This window comes from Periplaneta americana, chromosome 2 (genome assembly GCF_040183065.1).
Source record: "Periplaneta americana isolate PAMFEO1 chromosome 2, P.americana_PAMFEO1_priV1, whole genome shotgun sequence".
Classification (NCBI taxonomy): Eukaryota; Metazoa; Arthropoda; class Insecta; order Blattodea; family Blattidae; genus Periplaneta; species Periplaneta americana.
The window spans coordinates 218,740,773-218,759,649 of record NC_091118.1 but is presented as its reverse complement, the minus strand read 5'-3'; the positions used below and the strand labels follow the sequence as shown (position 1 = coordinate 218,759,649).

The window sequence follows — 18,877 nt, the reverse complement described above, 5'->3', positions numbered from 1 at the left end:
CAAACACCCACAGGAAAATATAGTTCCGTATTTGAAAATCATAACCTTGTATTATTCGAAAATATAAATTGAATTCTAGTTATTAAATACGACGGAACATATAACTTCACTCGTATGTAAAACGCTATATAAAAGAAAAGCTACTTTTATATTTTGTTATTTAAGTTATAAGCAGATGAATACTAAAAGTAAGTCCTTCCTTGTAGTACATTGGTGCCAATTGAGCTTGTTCTCGTAAGCACCTGATAGTATGGCTTCTGCATCCTTAGTGTGTGTGGTTACTAAACATGAGTGGAAACCCTCTCAAAAGCGGAGAGGAAATCATAGTGTTGAATGTATGTAGTAAGTTAAGTGAATTGAATCGAATTAATTAATTATAAAGTAAGAATTTCCTAAGCAAACTAATGCGTAGTAGTGAAGTTAGGTCTACTTTGACGAGTAACAGGAAATGTTTAACATGAAACAGAATGTATAGGAGTGGGCGTGATAACTTACTGAGAATCTCTGGCGCCAAACTGCGGCCAATAAAGCCTCACTTCAGTCACGTGCCATTGTTTACTGTAGGATTAATCTTACAACGAAAAGATTATAGCCTATATACAGTAGCTTGTCTCCCACAAGTCAACAGAAGCTCTGTAACATAGCTACGTATCTTTGTGTTTCAGGTTATTTTATCTGTTTTCTGGTACAAAGGAAGCCTTGCTGCTGCCTACTACAGCACCGAGAATTCTGAGGTAGCTTTTATTTTATATTTGTTAGATTTTTTACCTTTATTTATTAGATATTAATTTAATTATTTACATTAGAATTTCAGAGACTGACGTAACCGTAAGTTTTTCATCACTCTTTTTTCCACTCAAAGGAATGAAGTCAGTCATGCTTTAAAAATTGCGAAATAAATCATTGTTAATATATTTTCCATGTCTTTCTCTTGGATTACCGTGCCTCTGAAGCATGAGGGCAAATCGAAAAGTCTTCGTCTCGATTCTTTTTCAGTCACAATAATAAACACACAGGAAAATCAAAATACAGACAGTGTTCTAAGTACCATCGAGTATATTCCACATGGGCATCACTGCAGTTTGACGCATTTGTTCCATCGCAGCACTAGCTTGGAGATGCCGCTGTTGTAGAATTCGGCCGGTAGAGCACGGAACCACTGTCGGACAGCAGTCTTTGCGTCGTGATCGGAAATGAACCACTGGCCTGCCAGGAATTTCTTCAGTGAACCGAGCACGTGATAAACACTGGAGGCGAGGTTTGGACTATACAGTGGATGCTCCGTAATCTCCCATCCGAATAAGTGCAGTTGGGTGAAGGACTACATTGTCCACAAGAATTCCTTGGCGCTTTTTCCGGATGGCAGTTCGCAGACGTGCTAGTATGCCACAATATTTGTCTGCGTTGATGGTGTCACCTCGTGGCGTGTAATCTAGCAGGAGTGGTCCTCGATGATCCCAAAAGATCATGAGCAACAACCTCCTGACTGACGGCATTGTGTAGATGTTTCCACACCATGCTCTGCTGCTTGGATTCTGGAGAGAAAGCAGTACGTACGTTTTCATCTCTGGTGCAAATGAGATCCAGGAACCTTTCACCCTCCTCGGAGTAATACTGCAAATGTTAATGTGAGGTCGTCATTCTCTTGACTTTGTGCACGTCATCCAACATCCACCGACATGAAACCAAGGAATCGTGAACGATATGAATGACCTTCAGGTGCATACACCGATGTGCTTTCACCATTGCATCCGTGTGACCAAGGTGCGAGGCTGTCCCAACTGCTCATTGTCAGTAGTCTTCTCGGCCATTACTGAACTGACAACATCACCGCCGCACATTTCTCAAAGCGAGACACATCCCCATTTTCCTATGAATGTAGATGGATGTTTGTCCCTTGCTCCATAGAAAACTAATAACACTTTGCTGTTAATACAACATACGCACCAGCATCTTCGCCGACTGAAAGCGGCACTGTACTGTGGAGCAGCCTAGAGTTAATGGGTGATATACATACTACTACTATGGCCTAACAGCCCAATGTTGGGCCCTAGCCTCCTCTAGCTTCTTCCTCCTTTTTTCCCTATCTATCGCCATCCTTCTCCATGCTGCACTTCCGAAGAAGAGTCTGGAGTCAGTCATAACCGCATCAATCCACCTGTCTTTAAGTCTTCCAACAGGTCTCCTCCCCTAAATCTTTCCTTCCAAAATTTTCTTTGGTATTCTCTGCTCTTCCATTCTGTAAACATGCCCCGCCCATTCCAGTCTCCTCAGCTTAATATGTGTGTGATTCATATAGTTCATACAGTTCCTGGTTGTATCGTATTCTTCATTGTTGATTCTCTTGTATAGGACCGAATATTCTTCTGAGTATCTTCCGTTCGAACCTCCCCAACTTTAATGGCTAATAAAGATTATTATTATTGTGACAGCGACGTGAGATTCGAACTCACGACCAGCATCCCGCAAGAAAGCAGATCGCGCGGGGACGGCGTGCGGCAGAGAGAAGTAAGGGGAAAGGGCCTACGCGGCGAGAGAGTGGAGAGAAAGTGCGCGCATCTGGTGCTGGTAGAGAGGAGAGGGCTCTGGATTTTTCTGGAGTGCCATCTCTAGAGACGCGTGGAACTTTCGAGGCTACGTCGCTGTGGTTATAAATTACGGTCGCGAAGGAACGACAGTAGTTTTTCAGTTGATTAGTCAGCCAGTCAGTGAGAAAGCCAGAGCAAGCAAGCCAGTCTTGTGTACCGGAGTTCGACTTGAGTGTGCGTCCGCAACTGTATCAGCATCCGAAGGCCTGAGTTCGAGTGCAGTGGACCGCAGTTGGAGGGACCTGAGTTCGAGTGCAGTGGACCGCACTTGGAGGGACCTGAGTTCGAGTACAGTGAACTGTCTCTGAAGGTCTGTGGTTCGAGATACTGTGAACTCGAGTGACTGAGCTAGAAGAACTGTGAACTGAGAACTGATAGTTCTGATTTGTAAATAGTGCTTTGTAAATATTAGTTAAGATTAACAGTTCATTGTTGTTCGTACCAGTCCAAGTAAATTGTCATTGTCGTCGGTGAGTGCTATAACGAATACTGTGTTGAGTGAAAATCCAATTGTTGACGAGAGCGTTTAAGGCGAATTGTAGAAAGGAATTATTGTTGTGACGAATAAATTACATTGTTGTTACTAATAAAATTCACATTATTATTATTATTATTATTATTATTATTATTATTATTATTATTATTATTATTATTATTATTATTATTAGTATTATTATTTGACGAGTTATCTCCCTTCATGAAAAAGTCTTATTCCATATCATCCAAGTCGAAGTAGTCAAGATGAAATCTAAGACCACACTTCAAAAATTTCTGCTGGCTGAAAAAGGCAGCACTGCAAGCAGGGCAAGTATTCTTGCTTGGTGGCATACTGAAGAATCAGCGAATGTAAATGATGCAGCTGTATACAGTGTTACTAGCAGAGCTACACAAAAACACATACCGAGCGAGTTGGTTCAGACAGTACTGTTTGAGCATCATATTCGGGAGGTCCTGGGTTCAAACTCTGTGGTTGACCAATCTGACTGGGTTTTCATGGCTTTCCTTAATCACAAAGGCAAATGCTGGATTGGAAATTTACATACCATGCATGATACATAATCGTCTCAATTGTCAATATCATTAACATTAATCAAAATCTAAAATCAGTTACATGAACGTAAGCCAACTATAACACACGACAATAAAAACAGGAATTCAACAATAGTAAAAACAGCCTATTGGTATACCCAAAGATCCTAAACACGACATATGTTAAAATGTGTGGGGGGAGGGGGGAAACCTCTACACACCTTGACGGTTAGAGAGAGAATCAATAATAATAATAATAATATAAATATTTTCTTTCATATCAAACTTGAAGTATGCATGTTCACTAAAATTCAAGGGTTCTTTCATCCACAGATGTGATGATGATATACGTTCACTTCAGATATTAGAAGTTTTGCACTGACCTTAAAGGAATAGAACAATATTTTATAAATTTCAACGTTCTTCATATTGCTGCAGCAGGAAGGTGCATAACAATAGGGAGAAAGAAATAGTCTGAAAGTTATATTCCGAGACTTGCTGAAAATCTCGCAAAAGACGAGGAGAAGGTTAATGATAAATAACAACTATGTTGTGGCAGAGGTAGAGTAGAATTTAATGGACAAAGCATTGATTACAATTCTAATTTTAAAGTTTAAATCTTTCTTCATGAATGAAATTGCAGTGCAATATGAAATGTAGCATGAGATAAAAATTGCCTCTGTTTTTGTTCTTTACTTTGTTACAGGTGCACGTGATGGCCGATATTGTGGATGTGCAGCCTGATTTCCACCTGACAAAGAGTCTTTACCAACTCGTGCAACCAACCCACTTGCTAGTCACCTCTCAGGTTTCGGACACTTTTCTCCTCATGCTCAAGGACCTCACTGGAGCCGACAGCGTACTGCACATCCTTCCAAAGAAAGATTATGGTATGCTTGTTAAAAGGAGGAAACGGGGACTGGTAGTTACTATTATACACTAAGTTGCAGAGATTGTTTTTGGCATCATATGAAGACCTAATATGTATTTTAGAAACATCAAAACATTAATAATAATAATAATAATAATAATAATAATAATAATAATAATGATTTTATTAACCTGGCAGAGTTAAGGCCATACGGCCTTCTCTAACACTCAACCAGGAGTAAAAACTGCGTTACGAAAACACTACAAATTTACAAAGTACACACAAAACTGAATAAGATAATAATAATAAAATGTAAACAACAAGTAAGAAGAAATCGGACATAATATATAACATAGAGAAGGAAAGAAAAAAGCATAATAAAATGTGAACAGCAGGTCAAAAATAAATGAGGCATACAAAGTATAAAAAAAATAAGACTATTATTGATAATAATAATAATAATAATAATAATAATAATAATAATAATAATAATAATAATTATTATAATAATAATAATAATAATAACAGGCCTAATAGTAATAATAATACTAATAGTAGTAATAAAATAGTGCAGTACAAAGCATACAATGAATACATTATTTTTAAGTATAGGCTACACAGTAAGGAAAATTATGTTTGTATATAGCTCAACTTATCACATTAGAGATATATCATTATCGGAAAATATGAAAACAAAAATATAAAATAAGTTAAATATCACTAGAACACACAAAAAAAAAAAAAAGTGAATACGTGGAAACATGCAATACAACACTTGTCATAATAGTAAGTTAGTTTGGCAACTCGTCATAAGATAATTTTCTAACTTGGATTTGAAAGATTTCAATGTTCGGCAGCCCTTGACTTCAGGCGACAGAGAGTTCCAGTGACGAGAGGTAGCAACAGTGAAAGATGAGGAATACAGAGATGATGTGTGAAGTGAAATTTCTAGCGTGTTATCGCATTATGATCGAGTATTAATATTATGATAGTGAGAGAGAGTATGAAAACGAGCGAATAAATAATAGGGGGATGAAGTGTGCATAATTCGATATAGGAGAGAAAGTGAGTGCAGATTTCTCCTCTCATGTAACCTAAGCCATGATAACTTCTCGAAAGAAGGTGAGATATGATCATAGTATCGAACATTACAAATGAAGCAGATGCACGCATTATGAACACGCTGTAGTTTCTGAGCGGAATCAATCCTGAGATCACTGAACAAAACGTCACAATAATCGAAGTGAGGTAGAATGAGTGTCTGTACCAGTGTCTGTTTTAATTTAGATGGATAATGATACAATCTTTTTAGTGAATGGAGAATAGAGAATGCCTTCTTACATGTATATTTAATATGCGTATCCCAACTAAGATTAGATTCGAAATGCACTCCGAGATTTTTTACGGTAGAGCTAAACGGGATGATTGTTTTATTTAGTTTCACAGGTGGAATATTCAGGTCGTTGACTTAAGGAATTAATCTAAAGTTCGCGAACAGAATAGCCTGTGATTTACATGCGTTTAGGTCAAGCCCAAATTGTTGAGACCAGGAAGAGATGGAATCAATATCTTCATTAAGACTTTTAATGCTATCATTTAGTGCATCAGGACGCGCTGAAATATACAATTGAACGTCGTCTGCATATATTTGATATCTGCAGTGCTTAAATGATTTAGAAATTCCATTTATATAAATAGAGAAGAGCAAGGGGCCTAATACTGATCCCTGAGGAACTCCTGTATCTACAGTACGCCAGGATGAGAAACGATTATTAGATATGACACGCTGCTGGCGGCCAGTAAGGTAGGAGTACATCCAGGTGATAGCACTATCAGAAAGGTGTAGCGTTTGTAGTTTAGTCAATAGTAGATCGAAGTCAACAGAATCAAAGGCTTTGCTATAGTCCAATAAGACTAGTACAGAGCTCGATAATGAAGAATTTGTGGTCACATGAATATTTATAATTCGTTCTTTAATTTAGGATAGGCGTGATGGATCTGGACACATTGTATATGAAATACATATTGCACTTCCAGCTTTCCAAATCCATTTTCAAATTTCCTCTGTTACTAATAGTTTTAGTTAATACAAACAGTTCTTGTGAAAATAATAACAGTGCTACACTCTTGACATTACTGGTAAATGTTGCATCATGGCATGTATACATAAGATGTTGGATGACATTGAAGCTAAAAGAGTTCAAAATAGAGAGTACTGTATATGAAAGAGTTTACTTACTTACTTACTGGCTTTTAAGGAACCCGGAGGTTCATTGCTGCCCTCACATAAGCCCGCCATTGGTCCCTATCCTGAGCAAAATGAATCCATTCTCTATCATCATATCCCACCTCCCTCAAATACATTTTAATATTATCTTCCCATCTACGTCTCGGCCTCCCTAAAGGTCTTTTTCCCTCCAGCCTCCCAACTAACACTCTATATGCATTTCTGGATTCGCCCGTACGTGCTACATGCCCTGCCCATCTCAAACGTCTGGATTTAATGTTCCTAATTATGTCACGTGAAGAATACAATGCGTGCTGTTCTGTGTTGTGTAACTTTCTGCATTCTCCTGTACCTTCATCGCTCTTAGCCCCAAATATTTTCCTAAGCACCTTATTCTCAAACACTCTTAACCTATGTTCCTCTCTCAAAGTGAGAGTCCAAGTTTCACAACCATACAGAACAACCGGTAATATAACTGTTTTATAAATTCTAACTTTCAGATTTTTTGACAGCAGACTGGATGATAAAAGTTTCTCAACCGAATAATAACAGGCATTTCCCATATTTATTCTGTGTTTAATTTCCTCCCGAGTATCATTTATATTTGTTACTGTTGCTCTCAGATATTTGAACTTCTCCACCTCTTCAAAACATAACTTTCCAATTTTTATATTTCCATTTCGTACAATCTGGTCACGAGACATAATCATATACTTTGTCTTTTCGGGATTTACTTCCAAACCTATCTCTTTACTTGCTTCCAGTAAAATTCCTGTGTTTTCCCTAATCGTTTGTGGATTTTCTCCTAACATATTCACGTTATCCGCATAGACAAGCAGCTGATGTAACCCGTTCATTTCCAAACCCTCTCTGTTATCCTGGACTTTCCTAATGGCATACTCTAGAGCAAAGTTAAAAAGTAAAGGTGATAGTGCATCTCCTTGCTTTAGCCCACAGTGAATTGGAAATGCATCTGACAGAAACTGACCTATACGAACTCTGCTATACGTTTCACTGAGACACATTTTAATTAATCGAACTAGTTTCTTGGGAATACCAATTTCAATAAGAATATCATATAAAACTTCTCTCTTAACCGAGTCATATGCCTTTTTGAAATCTATGAATTACTGATGCACTGTACCCTTATACTCCCATTTTTTCTCCATTATCTGTCCAATACAAAATATCTGGTCAATAGTTGATCTATTACGCCTAAAACCACATTGATGTTCCCCAATAATTTCATCTACATATGGAGTTAATCTTCTCAAAAGAATATTGGACAAAATTTTGTACGACATCAAAAAAAGTGATATTCCTCGAAAGTTACTACAGTTAGTCTTGTCCCCCTTCTTAAAGATAGGTGCGATAATGGACTCTTTCCATTGTTCTGGTACAATTTCCTTTTCCCAAATAGCAAGTACAAGCTTATAAATTTCGTTGGATAATGCGCTTCCACCCTCTTGTATTAATTCTGCTTGAATTTGATCAATACCTGGAGACTTATAATTTTTCAGATTTTCTATTGCAATTTCGACTTCAGAAAGTGTGGGTTCTGGTATAAATGGCTCAGCAGTTTGTATTTCAATTTCGTCCCGATCATTTCTATTTGGCCTATGTATATTTAGTAGTTGTCCAAAATAGTTTTTCCATCTGTTCAGGATTGAATGAGAGTCTGCAAGCAAGTCACCATTCTCATCCTTGATTACGTTTACCCTTGCCTGATATCCATTCTTGAATTCCTTTATGCCCTTATATAAATCTCTTAATGTTTTTATTCTTACTATTTGTTTCTACCTCATTCAGTTTTTCCTTAAAGTATTCTCTCTTTTTATTCCTGAAAGAGTATAGAAAACTTAAAATAGTGGAAGCATAAAATAATGAATTAACGCTTCCAATAAAATTGTAAAGTTATAAATGCAATGTTGGTATCAAAATATGATCCACTTTAGTGCATAATTTAGTTTTCCAGGCTACTTGTAATTTGATCCACTATGACTTAATTTTCTCGGTTGCTTTGAATTGTTAAGAAGGAAATTATTTATAGTTCGTTCACAGCTATTTCCTTGGATGAAACTGCGGATGTCAAGAATGCCAGTCAGTTATCTGTATTAGTTAGATATCGACCAAAGACAGCAATGTTCAGGAAAGGTTTTTAGGAATGCTTCATCAGACAGAACTGCGTGTAGCTTTGGAGGAACTGAAATGTGAGTCAAAGTTATGATGGCGGAGCGGTAATGTCTGGTCACTTGAGTGGATTGCAGGCTACAGTTCCCTTGTGCACTCTTTGTTCATTGCTTTGCTCATCATCTGAATTTAGTTTTCTCTCAGTTGGCTGAGACAGTCAAAGTATGCAATATCATTTCTGTCACTTAGTGATCTGGCTTCATTTTTCTCTCAGTCTTCTAAGCTAATCCACGCTTTGGAAGAAATGTGAAGAAAAAACTTCTGGAGGTGTCTCTGATTCAGTGGAATTACAATGATAGACTCGTACAGATCATTTTAGATTATCATCTTTTCAAGAGGCATATAATAGATTACAACAGATGGAGCGACGTTTCCAAAGGCAACCATTACTTCAAGAAGAATACTGTAAATTCATGACAGACTATGAGCAGTTAGGACACATGAGAAAAATAGATATAAAGGAAGAGGAAGAAGACAAGGAAAGTTGTTACCTTCCACATCACGCAGTTTTTAAGAGAAGAGCGAAAAATTAGAGTGGTGTTTGATACATCAAGTAAGACAACGAAGGGCACATCTCCAAATGGTACATTGATGGTAGGACCCACCATACAAGAAGACTTATACTCTCTCACATTAAGATTTAGAACTCATCTTATTGTCTTCACTGCAGACATTGAGAAAATGTACTCCCAAATCAAGATGCATCCAGAAGACACAAGTCTACACCCAACCTGAAGAGCAAGTAAGGGTTTATGAGCTGACTACAGTAACATATGGCACATCATCAGCACCATTTCAAGCCACACGAAGCTTACAAATGCTGGCTGAAGTATCACGAAGATACCCGTTAGCTTCAAGAACTCTGAGAGAGATTTCTACGTGGACGATCTTCTTAGTGGTTGCAGCAACCTGCAAACAACCCTCACAACTCAGTCACAACTTACAGAAGTACTTCAGAGTGCAGGATTTCATTTGAGGAAATGGAGCTCAAATCACCCTTCATTGTTGAGACAGTGTCTCCAGAAGACAGAGAAACAGAATTACCACACTCTATCAATGAAATGGATGGAATTAAGACCCTGGGACTTCTTGGTATCCAAGTTCAGACAAGTTTCTCATACGTATGTTCAGGAAGCACCATGACAAAACGACAAGTTGCTTCAACTATTGCTTCCATATTCGATCCTCTAGGACTTATCAGCCCAGTTGTCATTAAACGCAAGATATTCTTATAAAATTTATGAAAGCAACGAGTAGATTGGGACGAGATACTTGGTAATGACCTACAACTGGAATGGCAAGATGTACAATCTCATTTAAAGAACATAGAAACATAGACAACATCAAAACAAATAAATTCGTCTTAACTCATGGCAGTGTAGTAGATATTCAAGTACATGGCTTCGCAGATGCATCTGAGAAGGCCTATGGTGTATGTCTATATGTACGATCAGTAAACGACTGAGGAGAAATATCAGTACAACTGTTAAGTTCTAAATCCAAGGTAGCACCAGTGAAAACTGTTACTCTTCCCAGATTGGAACTTTGTGCTACCGTTCTATTGGCAAGGTTATTATATAAAACACTTCCTGCATTGAATGTGAAAATCAACAAAGTGAATTTATGGTCTGATTTTACAGTGGTTCTGGCTTGGTTAGCTGGAACGCCATGTCAATGGAAAACCTTTGTAGCCAACTGGGTTTCTTTAATCTAGCAATATATGAGTAGCGCCGAGTGGTGTCACGTCAATTCTGCAGAAAACCCTGCAGATCTTGTTTTAGGAGGTGAAGACTCAAGGATCATACAACATTCAGATTTATGATGGCATGGACCACATTGGCTAACTAATTCGAACAAGTGGTCATTCGCATCACTGGAAAATTCTACATTGGAAATGCCTGAACAACGAACTCTACTAAGCAGTGTAAAAGACATCAGAGAGCAAGAGGATATTACACTCAGATTCTCTTCACTACACAGACTACAATGGGTACTATCGTATTGTCTCAGATTTGTTCACATTTGTAGAAGATAAGCAACTGGTATATTGACAAAGGAAGAATTGCGGTACACACTGGTGGCATGTATCAAACAAGCACATATTCAAGAATACTCGACGGAAATCAAGAATTTAAATACTCTTTCTACAGTGTCCATGAAGAGTAAACTGAAGGATCTGAACCCGTTCCTGGATTCTGAAAATATTCTCAGGGTGGGCAGAAGACTGAACAACTCTACTAAGTCTTATGAACATAAGCATCAAATTATCCTTCCACCGAAGCAAAATATAACAAGGCTGATAGTAGAAGCAGAACATTTAAGACTAATACATGCAGGTTCACAACTTTTAACAGCATCTCTAAGGCAAAGATATTGGATTGTAACATTCGACATGTGATAAGACCATTATTCATAAATGCCTACCATGCTTCAAACTGAGGGCCAGCATATCCAAACAACTTATGGGACAGCACCTATTCCAAGAGTGACATCTTCTCGACCATTCATAACATTTTCTGGAGTGGATTATGCCGGACTTTATTCTATAAAACATGGTTCAACAAGAAGCAAGGTCAAGGTTAAATGCTATATAGCACTATTCATATGCCTCAGTACCAAGGCAATTCATTTGGAACTCGTCAGAGACTTGACATCAGAAGCATTTATTGCCGTCTTACGACGATTCACAGCGAGATGAGAGAAATGTGCAAATATATACAGTGACAACGGTACAAATTTCGTAGGAGCCAAGAACGAACTACGAGAATTGCATCAATTATTGAAGTCAACAGAAGGGACCAAGGAGTTGGAAGAATTCAACTGGCACTTCATTCCAACCAACTCTCCACATTTCGTGGGACTCTGGGAGGCCGAAGTCAAATCCATGAAACATCACCTAAGACGTGTCATCGGAGCCAACTACTTGACATACGACGAGCTGCATACCATAATATGTCAAGTTGAAGCAGTTCTCAATTCCAGACCCATCATGTCCGTATCAAATGATCCTGATGATCCCTCTTATCTTAGTCCAGGTCATTTTCTTATAGGTACTCCTTTAATGTCCTATCCTGAATCAGACTTATCCTCGTCACCAATTAATTACCTGTTTCATTGAGAACACATCCAGAAGCTGCATCAAGATTTCGTGTGACTACCTAAATGGCTTGCAGCAGCGATCCAAGTGGTGCAGCATCCAGCCAGGTGCAGTAGTGCTGCTGATGCAGTGGAAGCTAGCCGTGATTCCAGGAAAGGATGGACTAATTAGGGTAGCAGTCATTCGAACTAAAGATGGAACATTCAAACAGCCTATCAGTAAATTATGTCTGTTTCCAAATGTTAATTCATGTTAGTTTTGCAATGTTTTCAAAGGCTGTCAGTACTTTCAGTGTAATTTGTGTTCTATTTGTGTTAAGGTGGGTGGTATGTTTGGGACTTCAAGGTTGGCAACTCTGCCTCATATGTTAACATCTGTAAGTGTCATAGAAGTATGATGTTGCAGCAAGAGGTCGACAAACAATAAAACACATTAAATCTACAGTCCACGTGTGTTTTAATCATCATTCGAGCTACCAAGGCCCAACATAGTTTATTATTTGTGCCAGCACATACCTATTTCTACTAATTCTCATATTTTTCTGCTCTATATTTCTTCTAAATGTAGTGTGCAATTGTTATCCAATGTTACTCCTATCGAACTTTTTTTAAGTCCAATTCTGCATTCACATGACATCTGGAATTTTTGTGCTTAGTGATCTTTTGTTTTAAATGACTAATATTTTTCGTCCACATACTGCTTACATCCTGGCCTCGAGCAAGAAGTAAACATGAAAAGCAATACAGAAAATTAGTCTTGTCACAACCACATATCCACTCGTAAGTCAAGTAGGCATTACAATTGAATTTTCTTTTAACTTCTTTTCCTCTGCACTTTGTTATTTCAATGAGCTTAGTATCTGGAACAGGACTACCTCTCTCCTTTATCCTAAGCTTTTCTTCAATCAAACGCAATACCTATACTCACTGACAATAAAACAAGATTGAAGATTTATACTTATATCACAGCATGATGCTGGCCCTGGCTGCAAAGTGAAATGATTGAGAAACCAGAAAGTCAAGTCGATCTCCAGTATCACAAACTTCTGCTTGCAGAAAGTTTCGAAACTTTTTTTTAATAGTTCTGTATTTAAATGAAAAGTTTATGTTTAATCATCTACTAGATGACATCGAGTTGCTAAATTACAAACATACATTATTTAAACCATCAACATAAGGATTGCAGTAACTTTATAAAGATGAAATATTATGATGTTTGTCAAGAAAGAAAGTTGTTGAATTGGCAATACCTCTTGATGATCTCTTCTCCATGTATAAGAAACACAATCCTCCCCTCTCACTCTTCCCTTTGTTCTGTACAAAAACTGAAGTTGTCTCTTGATGCCTGAGTACGATGCAGCAGAGACGAGAGTAAATGGCGGCAGATTAAAATTTGTATAACATTGTTTCTTGGTTCACATGCTCGAAATTTGAAAGAAAAATTAACATTCAAACAACGTATTTTTAAAATGAAGTTTCTTAAGGTGTGCACTTGTAATCGTGTGAATACCCAGCCACTAACACTGCTTCCTCTCTCCATTTGGAGTATTTTTCATTATTAATTGTAGCAATATTGGTCTGGATATTCTGTTTACTTGTTCAATTCAGTTGGTAAGTCTTGCTTCCTCTCTCCATTTGGAGTAAGTCTTGCTTCCTCTCTCCATTTGGAGTATTTTTCATTATTAATTTTAGCAATATTGGTCTGGATATTCTGTTTACTTGTTCAATTCAGTTGGTAAGTCTTGCTTCCTCTCTCCATTTGGAGTATATTTCATTATTAATTTTAACAATATTGGTCTGGATGTTCTGTTTATTTATTCAATTTAGTTGGTAAGTCTTGCTTCCTCTCTCCATTTGGAGTATATTTCATTATTCATTTTAGCAATATTGGTCTGGATGTTCTATTTACTTGTTCATTTCACTTTCTCATTGATCAGTTCTACTCCCTTTTTCTATTTGGAGTTTATTTCATTTAATTGTAACAATATTGATCTGGACATTCAATGAATGAATATTGATCTGGACATTCTGTTTATATGTTGTATTCAGTTTCTTCATTGATCAGATCTACTCTCTTTTTCTATTTGGAGTTTATTTCATTTAATTGTAACAATATTGATCTGGACAATGAATGAATGAATATTGATCTGGACATTCTGTTTATATGTTGTATTCAGTTTCTTCATTGATCAGATCTACTCCCTTTTTCTATTTGGAGTTTATTTCATTTAATTGTAACAATATTGATCTGGACAATGAATGAATATTGATCTGGACATTCTGTTTATATGTTGTATTCAGTTTCTTCATTGATCAGTTCTGCTCTCTTTTTCTATTTGTAGTATAGTATTTTATTATTTTACCAATATTGATCTGGACATTTTGTCCTCATGTTCAGTTTAATTTCTTCATTGGTCAGTTCTGCTTCTATTTGTAGTATAGTATTTTATTGTTTTACCAATATAATAATAATAATAATCCATGGTGCCACAGCCTTGAAGCTTCCAGATCGACCAGCTGGCTGCTGGCCTCACGTTCACATGCCGAAGCAGAGGTGGACGATCATCCAGAGGTATCGTGTGATTAGCACGATGATCCCCCAGCCATTGTAGCTGGCTTTCGCAACCGGATTTTGCTATCTATTGTAGCTCTCCAAATGCATCACGATGCTGGGTGGGTACTGGTCCCATACACTGGCCGAAATTTCATGAGAAAATTTCTTCCCCTGTATGGACTCAAACCAGTGCATATTCCATAACGCGAGTCATAGGCAGGATGCCTTAGACCATGACTCCACTCTAAACCATTAAAACCTTGAATAGTTGATACATTTCAAAATGACTTAAATATTTTCGTATGTCCCCCCCCCCCCCCCCCCCCGGTATAAGGTATTGGGATAGAAGGGAAGATATTACGGTTGTGGAGGAGAACAACCTTTAAACTTGTTTTCAACGAATCTATGAACAATTGCCAGTCTTCTTGGTCAGATTAAGGGCGTTGATAAGGCCATCAGTATTATAAAAAGATATCTTCATCAAGTCGAATAGAACATAAGGGTCATGCTGGATACGAAATACTGACACTCTAATAAATTGCAACCTTGCAGTTTGGGAGCTAAGATTTACTAAGACCCAGATCTCTCACCAAATCATTTAGTTATCCTTGTATGATTAAGTATGGCACTGTCAGGGAGTGAAAGGCTTCAGAAGGGTCAGCTTCTTCTTTGGGTGATGTAAAATTAGTTTGTACAGGCAAATCCACACTGTGAGAGACTGGGCAGATTGCTGATGGAATGTTAGGATACGAAATTGTCTGTCATACCTTGCACTGGTGCAGTCTGTGTTATGATTGTTGGTGCGGCAAAAAGCATGTCTCAGTTTTTGTCTTTTAATCTGAGTTGTAAACATGAGAGACAGGCCCAGTGGTTATCATCGTTTACTCTGCATCCAAAATATAATTCGTGTGCTTTTGAAGTTAATGGGGTTAACTTGCATTTTTGTTTCATTAGAGTGAATTCGGCATAAATGTAACAAAAATGATCTCTTTTATTGATACACTTACGAGACCTTTTTCAATTCTAATTTGTAAGATAAAACATAACAATAATTAAAGGATAATGAAAAGAAAATTCACGTCTCAAACAAAATACCACCTCCACTGAACTTTACAACTAAACTAAAGCAAATCCATACAGCTCTCCTATTTCACCTCTCAATAAACCTCTCTCACAGGGTAAAAAAAAAAAACATCTCCATCAGTAAAGTGTAATTCTAAGTAATTCTAAAGATCAGGAAGAGAAGGTCTTATGGCCTTAATCCTGTCAGAATAGATAAATACATAAATAAATAATAATGGTTCTACAGGTGTGGTCTACACATCTCAATGTTGGTTTTAACGTAACATTTTTTTTCATTTCTCTATATACACTTTTAACACTTACATGTTACTGATTAAATTTGTAACTTCTTTCCTGTGTTAATCTTTAGAATTTACCTTGCTTGACTAGTTTCGAAGTCTTGTGCTTCATTGTCCAAAGCCTAGTGGAGATCCCGTGCCCCAGTTGTGGTGGGGTGTGTTCATGAAACCAGAAGATATCGCAGGATCTCCACTAGGCTTTGGACAATGAAGCACAAGACTTCGATACTAGTCAAGCAAGGTAAATTCTGAAGATTAACATAGTAAAGTAGTTAGAAATTTAATCGTAAAATTTTGTCATATTTGTGCAAAGATGTGTTAAATGCGAAATGTGAATTTTTAAGGAAAATATATTAAAAACTCAATCACTGTGTGTATAAAAAAACCCGAACTGATGAAATATTTTGATTGTTATTTTCGAGTTCAGTTGGTCGAAATTAGTAAGAATTAGGCACAAAATGGCTGTTATTTGCACATCAGATTTCGAGGGCTGCAGGCGACATGTGCTACGGGCAAGACTGCCAAGTGAACCACAGGAAAGCTGTGAAGAGATGCACCACCTGTATCTGAGCACTCTGCTCGACCTGACGAGTGAGGCGATGGTGCATGCACTGGGCGTGCTTCTCAAGTGGCTGGATGTGTCCTGGACTTTCCTGCAACTTGAGCAACACAATGCCGCTGCAACCATCATGACCTTCACCAACTTTTCTTTGTAAGTTCAGCTTTACATCTCCTTATTACTAAGCATCATTTTCACTACTGGCTTTCAGCATGTGCCCCCAAGTTAGTCACAATATAATTTACCACTAGAGATGGGTTTCTGATGTGATAGCTCAATACTGTGATCAAATTCATTGTCAGTTAACACATGCTATGAAGAAATCAACTCATACCTCAAAGATGATTTATCTTTTCTTTCAAGGATTTTTGATTGTTGAAAACAAATACTAAGTTTCTAAAGCTGAGGAAATTAGTTGTAAAATATTTATGTATACCACCAGCAACAGTTTTCTCTGAGAAACTGTTTGAGCAGCAGAACTCACATGTGACAAAAAAGAAGTGGACTTTACTGAGATACAAAAACTTATAAAGGTCAGTTAAATCAGGATTTAGGATTTAATTGTGTCAGCTGCCTTGTGGAAAGGTAACGGTAACCTGTGTATCACAATACAATTCAAATTTAACATACAAATGTTGAAGTTTTAATCAGTAATATTAATATAATATTCTATTATATTTACTCTAGGGTCTCATCTGTATAATAACATCAGCATTTTATTATTATTTTATTTGATAAAATGATGTGAAGGTATTGAGATAGAAGTATCGAGACTAAAAGTATGTGTTGGTATCGAGAAAATTTGGTAGTGACCCATCTCTAATTAGTATTAATTAAATGAAATGAAATTGTAATTTGGCACCATGTGCCCTCCTTCCCTTAACCTTTGGAACAGTCGTGGAAAGATGGTATGGGTCGGATGTCTCCTACGTAGGTACTAGGCCCGATACAATCTGTGAGCTTGTCTAATGTTCCCATTGGTTCATCCGTAATCGAAAATCAGCTCTGCATATTCCGCTCTCGTGTACTCCTCCATTTCACTAGAACTGATCAACTGGACACTGCAACTTGTACACATACACTATCTGCAGACGTGTCTATCAGGACTGACCATGTCCATTACACATTGCGCTGTCTGCATTGCTTTAGTGTAGTTTCCTGTCCCCACCCTTCAGACAGCGCACTGAATGGAATACTGTAGGTAGACAATGTAAACAACGTCAGATGAATACAGTATGTGTAAGATGTACAGATAAATACACATTAATAAGGTGTACAGAGGAATAAAATTATTTCATTTCCACACAACTATTTTTGCTTATAACTTTCGACTCAGTCATTTCCGGACCAGGGTTCCTTATCTCAAATTGATACGTGTGCCCTTCCCCATCATCCCTGGAAGTTAGTAACACCAGCCCGGAAACACCCTGTATGTGTATATATATGAACCGTAAGTAATGTCAAATTTCAGTGGGTTATTCTTTGAGATACAATATTTTAAACAAATAAGTTTAATACAGTTTTGCTTGTTTTTGCTTCCTTTTCGAGATAAAAATTGTTTTATATGATACATTTCATAGCCTGTCTTGGAATGTGCTTAAAATGAATTTCTTGTATCTCTCTTAAAGTACATTTTGTATGACAGATTTAGGCGTTGCGAAGCTCATGCATAGCTCCTTCTGATCGTGTTACAAATGTACTCAATGTAAAAACTTTAATTTGACTGATGTTATTGCAGGGGAAAAAAAATTATGCATCATACCTGAAAGAATACAGTTGTATTAGGAAAGGCATGATAGTATGCTGTCTTAAGAAACATTTCGTTTTCACAAGTTTATTTGTTGTTGATGCCACAAACAGCTGGTAGTCCGAATTCTGACAACGAATAATATATTTAAGCCTCTTGGCTGCAAATAGAAGATTCACAGGAACTTTGTGAGAAATGACCATCATCGTTAACAAAAGAAACTATGTGATTACCAATGTAAAGTCCAGTAATAATTGAACAATAATTACTCGAAAATAGCTATTACTTTATGGCTGCTATCATTACAGAAATTGATTTATTTCTGATGTAAATTAATTATAACCTCCATATTTGCAGGGCAGACATGGTAATGATCAACTCTGTGACATATGAAGCCCTGCAGATCTTCAACAAGGTGGCGCATCCATCTAGTTTCAAGAGAGGTGTACCAGGATCCTATAAAGAGGGCCTTAGTGTGTACAGCATATTCAACAGGTGTAAATCGCAACTCGGAAGCAAATGCATGAGGTACGTTGCTTAGACTTGCACGGCAACAATAGTTAATATTCTACAGATAAAAAAGAGAATAATATTAAAGTAATTGAGATTATTATTATATAAGACATGAAGTAGCAAGTAGCAGACATGGGCGTAG

The 18,877-nt window shown here is 37.3% G+C and overlaps 1 protein-coding gene across 9 annotated transcripts in view; it reads left to right on the top strand.

Annotated features, from left to right (window-relative positions):
- LOC138695154 (mutS protein homolog 5-like) overlaps nt 1-18,877 on the top strand; it is a 98,046-nt gene that overhangs the window by 12,593 nt on the left and 66,576 nt on the right. For all 9 annotated transcript variants that reach the window (XR_011331082.1, XR_011331083.1, XM_069819609.1 and 6 more), the window contains 4 exons: nt 666-734; nt 4,324-4,507; nt 16,397-16,628; nt 18,580-18,750. Coding sequence is in view for 7 of the 9 variants with exons in the window: in XM_069819609.1 (XP_069675710.1) it covers nt 666-734; nt 4,324-4,507; nt 16,397-16,628; nt 18,580-18,750 (656 nt within the window). In the remaining 2 variants the exon portion in view is untranslated. The remainder of the gene's footprint in view (nt 1-665; nt 735-4,323; nt 4,508-16,396; nt 16,629-18,579; nt 18,751-18,877) is intronic.